Raw genomic sequence first — 8,160 nt, 5'->3', positions numbered from 1 at the left:
GCCCACGGCTGGAAAAACGATCGTGGTCGGTGACGAGTTTCAATCCCGTGACGCGCAGATTGCAAGTCAAGCGCCCTAACCATCAAACCTACGCTTTCCGTTTATATGATATTTAAAGTTAGTGAATTTGATATTTATGTTTGTTTTTGAAATACACACACTCGCTGTGGAGAAACAATTATCAATTTATTTTATTCCTTAACAATTATAGGCCACTCCAAACCAAATAAAACTATTAAGTAAACAAAATGTACCGAAGCTACTACCCAGTTTTAGGGTCGAAGCACTATTTACCAGAGCAAACAATCTTTTGACAAAAATGAAATTCATTAGTCTTCCCCCCCCCCCTTTACCGTGGGTTTTAAGAAATATTATGTGAAACGTGACGTCTTCATTAATATATGAACTTAAAGGTTCATTGGTTTTCAATACACATATACCAGGGAAAAGATTGTTGTATTTAAAAACAAGAATAATGATCAAGAATGATTGAATTCAACATCAGACGAACTCCACTGTTTTCAGGTTTCTAGCGAAGAACTTTTTGATGTATTATCACAAGTGCTGTTTAACTACTAGCAATAATTACCCAAACTAATAACGTTCTGACCACGTAAAAAAACTTGTCTACATTATCTTAAGTTACTGAAAATAGTTATTGTGGGTAAGGAGTAAGGTTTCACTGAATATTACACCAAACACCTTTATTACACCTTATAATTTAAACAATTCTAACTTTTCTAATAAGCTTCCAGGAAAAGAGAAGTAAGTGTGAATGGCTGATCGTAAGACTTGATTAAATAAGCCTCACTATATATTAACGGACTACAAGGTAAATGTCAACTGGCCAGTATATATATTTACTTATAGCTTCGCTGACCAGGACTGGGATGATTAATAATGTATATTAATAACCAACTATATTGTTTGAAAGTCATTATCGAAGAACTAAAGCGAAATCCTAGTCTAACAAAAATTTAAGCGAATTCAGCACGATGACTTGTATACAATCAGTATCAGTGATGAATTTCCCATGAATGAAAATTTTGTCTCGAATGATATTTTCGAATAAAAACTACCATTTCTAACTTCATTTCTTATATTTTAATAGCAGACTGAATAATACGAAGAGTCCTCATTAGCCTGGTATGTTCCATAACCGTCATCCCCATTAAGATTATCACAGTCTGTTGGTCTCCTAAACATGCCTAGGTCACTTGTTGGCTCTCGTTTTAACCTACAAGATGGCTGATTATTACGATTTAAAGTTTCATACAAATGAGTGTCAACAGCAGAACAGGACATTATACTGGCATTTCCCCATGTTTTACCCCAATTCTTCTCTACCTCTTCACATTCCCCTTCTCTCACCATCTGTAATGTTTTCGACTTCCGAAAGCTCCATAGTTTGCTTAAAGGATTGCTAAACCTGGAAGAAGAGGAGGATCGTGTGGATCCTAAGGCCGACTTAGATTTCATAGATCCTCTTTCTGAAACAAAGTCTTCGAAGTTCATGGAAATACTTATTGATTGGGTTTCAAGTTCTTTTTCGAAATTATTTTTACATCGTTTGCTGCTTCCATCGGAAGACTGCTTATTCTCTGTTTGTTTAAGATGTTGAACCACGTGATGCGTAACCTTAATCTGCTTCTTCCAGTTATCTGCTTCTTCAGCACAGAATTTTAACATCTGTTGATAAATACCAGAGCTTTGAAAATGGAGATCGTCGATCTTTTTAACAAGTGAAAAACTAGAATCAAGATCTATTTCCACCAAAACTGGTTCACCATTTCTGAAAGTACATGCAAGGATCACATCCTGTTGCTTAACTTCCTGAAGATGAACAACACCAGTAAAGTTGCTTGGAAGCTTTAGCTGGCTGCCACCTATCAGTCGAGCTGTAAGGGGCAACTGGAAAACCCGAAGTAGATTGGGCAACAAGAAAATGTGATTGATGGAATAAGATGAACGACGAGCTACGGCGTAAAATTTTCCAGAGGTAAAAAATGGTATGAACAGTATTTCTCCCATCTGAGTGAAACACTTAGCATACTTTCCTCGGTTACTATCGTTCCAGTTTCGTCCACCTAAACTTCCTTTGGACCTTGAACTGATGTCCTCGTACACTCCGAGTAGCTTCAGAGCTTGACCACCAGGAACCTATAACAACAATGTAAACAACTTTGGATCATATCAGCACATCTTAAAACACCTAAAAATTCTATCTACCATTATCCTGAAATTAAAAGATATTTTTGCTCTATAACCCAGTTAAAAATGATCAGATTTTGATAAAACTCTGTGAAATGTGCAGAATATTATTCCTGTAGTGCCGAAGATGGTTCGTGTCCGTTAATAACGATGGACACTATTTAGTTTTTTTTTTTTTGTTGAGGGCCGAATATGATCAACGCTGCGTGTCCCTCTAGTTGTTCCTGTAACTAGTTTGCAATTTTCTCACATTAAAGATATAAGCATTAATAATGATTCACTTACAGAAACCTTTATATAAACGGATTTTCTCTCGATGTCTCCAGGATCTGGAAGTTGATATCCTGTGATACCGTTCTTCGTAACGAAGAGAGGTACACGAGCACGTGCTACTTGTTCAATAGTAGTAAAATAACCAGCTGTATGTCCATCGTTTGAGATGACAGCTAGCCAACCTAATGAAAAGAGAAAAACTGATTAAAGAGTTAAGTGTGAAATGATTCATGAATAGATTGCTGTAGAAAATTTGTATCGATTCGGCAAAGAAAACGGTAAACAGCTTAATCGGAATAGGGAAGGAAAGTATATTAATCTGACTTTTAATCACCATTCAAGAACTTTCCGAGTTTCTTCTGATTTAAAATAAACGATACGTACGGCTGGGCTCTAAAGAATCTTGCACGTCGCCTTCTATTAAAATATTTTGAAATATCCCAAATGTTTCGGTGTTAAGAATTTTGTATCACGTATTTCTTAGAATGATCTCTTACTATAAGAAAATAGATATTTGTTATGAAACAATGAATCTTGTACAGTTCTTCTCGTTTGGAATGATTTCACCATTAGCTATTTAATAGTGGCACCTCAAGCTGTTTTCAAAAGCTTCTACAATATCGTCAACACTGCAGGATACATCTTACAAACCTTGTATGGCACTCCATTAATTATCAATTCTCTTAGCACTTGCCTGGATTTCACTACATCTTGGCTCGGCTAGATCAAAGGCCTCTGTAGTTAAACAATGTCAAATAACACCTGTCACATTATAACGCCACCACGGCTGAAAGGGCGAGCGCATTTGATGTGTCAGGGATTCGAACCCGCGACCCTCAGATTGCGAGTCGAGCGCTCTAACCACCTGGCCATGCAGGACCTTTTGAATGGTGGTCTCCCGGCGAAAGATTCAGTTCTCTTGCAATACTGAGAGCCGGAAGGCAGTTCTTTGAGAAAAACACAGCCGAAACTGCCTATCTCACTGGTTGAATTATATCTAGGGGCCTCAAAGCCCTCCCCCCCTCCCCATCCAGACCTATATGGCCTCGACAATAATTATCAACACTGGTCAATGCCACATTTTGCTCCACGGGCCCCATGAGGTCTAATTGCACTGCTGAACATAAGTTGTATCATCATGTTATAGGTAACGCCTTTGTAAAAGTGTAAAATTATGATGTTGTTACCCTGACAAAAATAATAATGATTTACGTCTACCTTTAGGGATTATATCCTGATCTAAAATTATAACTTTTCTCTCGCGTGTTTACCGTTGTAAATGATCTAAAATAATGCCACCTGGTGGATAACTATTGTAGACTGATATATACATATGCAGACGTTCTTTTGTTTTATTAAGCAAAGACAGAATTATTGTGCACGTAATAAATACCTTCTTGTCCTATGTATTTTGTGTTTATAAAAACTATCCTAGGTAAATGTTTTTATTTTATATTAATAAAAGACCATAAAAACAGGCAGTAAGTCTTTTTTTAACGATCTAAATAAATAGAAATGCATGTTTTGTTACCCACAAAAATGCATGATCAAACATTTCTTGCCTTAGCTAATAAACAAATCTTCAAGCAGCCTAAAATTAACATAATGAAGGCCTCTTTATATCTCGCATACAAGTAGAAGTAATTCAATTTCTTCGTTCATTTGAACGACGGGCCCGGCATGGCCAGGTGGTTAGGGCGCTCGACTCGCAATCTGAGGGTCGCGGGTTCGAATCCCCGTCCTACCAAACATGCTCGCCCTTTCAGCCGTGTGGGCGTTATAATGTGACGGTCAATCCCACTATTCGTTGATAAAAAAGTAGCCCAAGAGTTGGCGGTGGGTGGTGATGACTAGCTGCCTTCCCTCTAGTCTTATACTGCTAAAATAGAGACGGCTAGCGCAGATAGCCCTCGTGTAGCTTTGCACGAAATTCAAAAAACAAACAAACAAACAAACACTTGAACGACACCATAAACATGCACTGGGCTTAACGACAAGGTCAGATACTCCTATACTTTACTATAGGCGTTCTCATTTTTAAACTATGAACCAAATAGAAGGCCACAACCTGACAGCCCCACCGCCTAAAGCGGCTACTTTTAACTAGATGAAGGGATTGACTGTCACTCTTATAACGCACCCACAAGTGAAACTACGACTCATGTTTGGAAACACCAAGTTTCAAACACACGAAATCCTCGCATCTCCAGTCCAATTCGCTAACCGCTAGGCTACACTCGGGTCAACTGGAAACAAAAAAACTTTCAAAATATGGGGTGATACTCCTTTATATGACTGGCAGCGAATTTTGAAGATAATCAATTGAAGATTTTAAAATAATAAACATTAAAAAGCAATAAATGATAATAAAAATATCAAAATAATAACAGAACGTATATGACTAGAAATATGGCCTGGTGGTTTGGGAGCTCGACTCGCAATCTGAGGGTCGCGGGTTCGAATCCCCGTCGTTCTGAAACCTGCTCACACGTTGTCCGAACTAGGACGCTAGTTCTACTCCCAGAATTTGGAGGTGTGAGAACACCATACGAAAAAAAAAATTAGAGATATGAATTGAAAGCTTCAGTAATAAGTATTATTTCTCATGTAATAATCTCTAAATTGCCCATACGGTGTATTCATTAAGATACATTACTTTACGCAAGAAAGTTAAACAAATGAAATGACATTTTATTTTTTTCGTTTGAAGAAACTATTTTAATATATAAATTCTGAGCGTTCTTCAAATAACGAGCATTCTAACCTCCATCAAGTGCTTTATCTTAACGCCAAGTGTTAGCATGAAATCAATAAGTGAGAAAATTAAGGCGCTGTCTGTTAACACTTTGAGGACGAGCGGGTACATCACCAATAAGAAAAAGCTGCAAAGTAATTAAAGTAAACTACGCCTACTAGTGCTATAAAAAAGGTATAATGCAAGATGCTATTACCAGATGGCAGCATCCGTCGCATGGAGAGTCCACTGACAATCGAACTAACTAAAACAGGTTTGTAGAGAAGAAACAAACATATTAAGAAAAGCATTGTCATTCCATTAGATAGTATTAGAATTATTTCCCACGACTGTTTTAATTCTTTACACTAAACTAAAACAAGAAAACAATTTTAAAAGTTGTTTTCTGTCTTGTTGCGTTTAGTTCAAGGTTGTCAGAATGGTAGAGAACAAGTTCGCGATCTTTGAAAACTTGATTATTTCCAACTATTTAATAGCCCATCAAACATGTGTTGTTTCGTGATTCAACACATGTTGTTGTATAAACACATACTGAGATAAATTTAATTTATTGAACAGGCAACAAAGCATAAAATAAGTTCACTATGGTCACCGGGTGGCGATTTTTCTACAATAGCTTAGCTTCATATTTTATATTTTTAATTAACGCATTTTGTTAAAAAAATCTAATTTAGCACGCTAACAAATAATAGAGGCACCTTTGAATTTTCTACCCAATAGAGCAGGTGATTTAAAGATGCGGGACTCTCGAGAAAGATTGACTTGTGCTGCGGTGAGTATCACCTATAAAGTGATGTCCTTCAGTTCATAAGTAGTAAAAAGGTCAACTCGTATCATGTGAATAAAATAAGCATAAGTACTTGTTATCAAATCTTGTCTCGAGCCTTTAAAATACTAGCGTGAAAACAGCCATATTAACCATCCAAACATTTTTACTGAGAAATTGAAAGGTGTGATGGAATGAAAAATTCACAACCTACATATAATACATATTCCATAAGGAGCATAAAACCTCAATCATACACTGTTGTCGTAAAAAGACAGAAATAAATGAAGAACAGGTTTATATTATTGATTCCATGACTTACAATACAACAGTAAAAAACAAAATACTTTTATGAGGTTACCAAATAATTCATCCTGATACCAATGCTTGCAAAACATTCAACCGACGTTTGAAATACCGCAAAAGGTTTGCATTGTTGGTTACACATTGTCACTTTTTACATACTATCAACATAGTTAAGTGGACATTAACCATGTCGGGTATTTTTATATTATTGTTTTCTTTGATTCGTAAAATATGGGTATTTTATAGCGATTTGTTTAGGACACTTTAAACACGATACAGTCGAAGGAAAATTAACATTTTAGCGGTACTTCGCTTCAAAATTAAGTTCATTTGAATCACGTTTCTACACGTATGAAAAAAAAAAAAAAAATATTAATTTTTTTTGTAAGTTATGCTTCCGATATCTTAGACGTGAAAGTTCTCGTTTAATCGGTTCTATAAAATTGGAAAACTCTAAAGAAAATAATCATTACCTTAATTTATTGATTTTTTTAAGTTTTGTAAGAATTTGTAAATTTTTCATTAAATTAAACTTTATGTCAAAAAAAAATGAAATCCCATGACAAACCATAAAACACATTTTATCTTCGGACGTTTCGGGATTTGCATATTCTATCATAACCAATATGCAATAACATAAGCCAAGAATATGTAAAACTGCAAGATATTAAACGTGCGAAATTACTCAAATTAGCCTCTAATGACACTTGTTTCTTTTTTTTTCAACGATAAAATTTATGATCGAATAGATGACGTGACAATTAGGTCACTCAAGAACCGACCTATACAAACCTGTTTCATTGTTTGAGGCTAGACAGATGTTGTGGAGAATTCATGCCAACGCTTAAATTAAAGGAAGTTAGTGGATGACATTTTTTCCCCCTCCTATTCTTATTTTTTTTCTTGCACCAATGAACCCAGTATATTTCTGTATGGTGTAAACTCTGAACATCCATGTTTAACATTTAACTACGAATATCAAGATAAATTAAAGAGGCCAACATTCGCGGGAGAATACAACATGTCTCCACCACGCAATCTCAACATGGCCAATTTTGAAAAATCGTGAAAAACACAGAAAAATCGAAAACTGTCTATATCATTGCTTGGGACATGCAAGAAAGTATCTTTGTACCAAATCCTATGTAAGTTGGTTTATATACACACGATTAGTTCACGAAAACCCAAAATTGTACTTTCCTCGCTGAAAAATTGAGCAGAAGACAAAAATTCCAAAATTGTCTATATCTCTCTCTCTTTGAGACCTGTAAAGGGTATCTTTGTGCCAAATTCCATGTACATTGGTCGAAAAAAGACTAAGTAATTGACCAAAATCCCTAAAATAATGGGTTTATTTAACCTTTTGCCCCTAAAATTCTCCAAAATAGGCATATCTCACAAACAAATCCAACTTTTTTTGTACGACAATGTGTAGTTTGTGTAGTTTTGCGTGGAAATTCTTAAATAAACAATAAAGCGATAATCAAGATCACATTTTTCCATTTATCAACTTATTTTTTGTAAACAAATATAGTTTATCATGCCAGCCTGATGAGCTCTAGTATTTGGCAAAAGGCTTCCTCGACACTGTACATAGCAAGATAATCTGTTTGACACATTTCATTGTTTCTTACTGTTACTTCATAAGTTCTTAAACGTACTAATGTATTCTTTCTCTCTGACGCTGTGATAACTTGACCAGCTTCGGGATCAGACCAAATTAGCTTACTGCTTCGCCCGTACTTCTTAATGACGAATAATATTCATTGAAATAAAATAAATACCGTATTTTTCGGTGTATAAGACGCACTTTTTTACCCCAAAATTTGATGTCAAAATCTGCTTGCGT

At 35.7% G+C, this 8,160-nt stretch overlaps 1 protein-coding gene across 1 annotated transcript in view; it reads right to left on the bottom strand.

The window, feature by feature from the left end:
- Positions 1-304: 304 nt before the first annotated feature.
- LOC106457697 overlaps positions 305-8,160 on the bottom strand; it is a 35,675-nt gene continuing 27,819 nt past the window's right edge. The window contains exons 2-3 of the mRNA XM_022383703.1: positions 2,497-2,666; positions 305-2,160 (exon numbers count right to left, since the gene is read on the bottom strand). Of these exons, the coding sequence (XP_022239411.1) occupies positions 1,105-2,160; positions 2,497-2,666 (1,226 nt within the window). The 3' untranslated portion in view covers positions 305-1,104. The remainder of the gene's footprint in view (positions 2,161-2,496; positions 2,667-8,160) is intronic.

This window comes from Limulus polyphemus, unplaced genomic scaffold (genome assembly GCF_000517525.1).
Source record: "Limulus polyphemus unplaced genomic scaffold, Limulus_polyphemus-2.1.2 Scaffold362, whole genome shotgun sequence".
NCBI lineage: Eukaryota > Metazoa > Arthropoda > Merostomata > Xiphosura > Limulidae > Limulus > Limulus polyphemus.
This window is presented reverse-complemented; position numbering and strand designations above follow the sequence as displayed.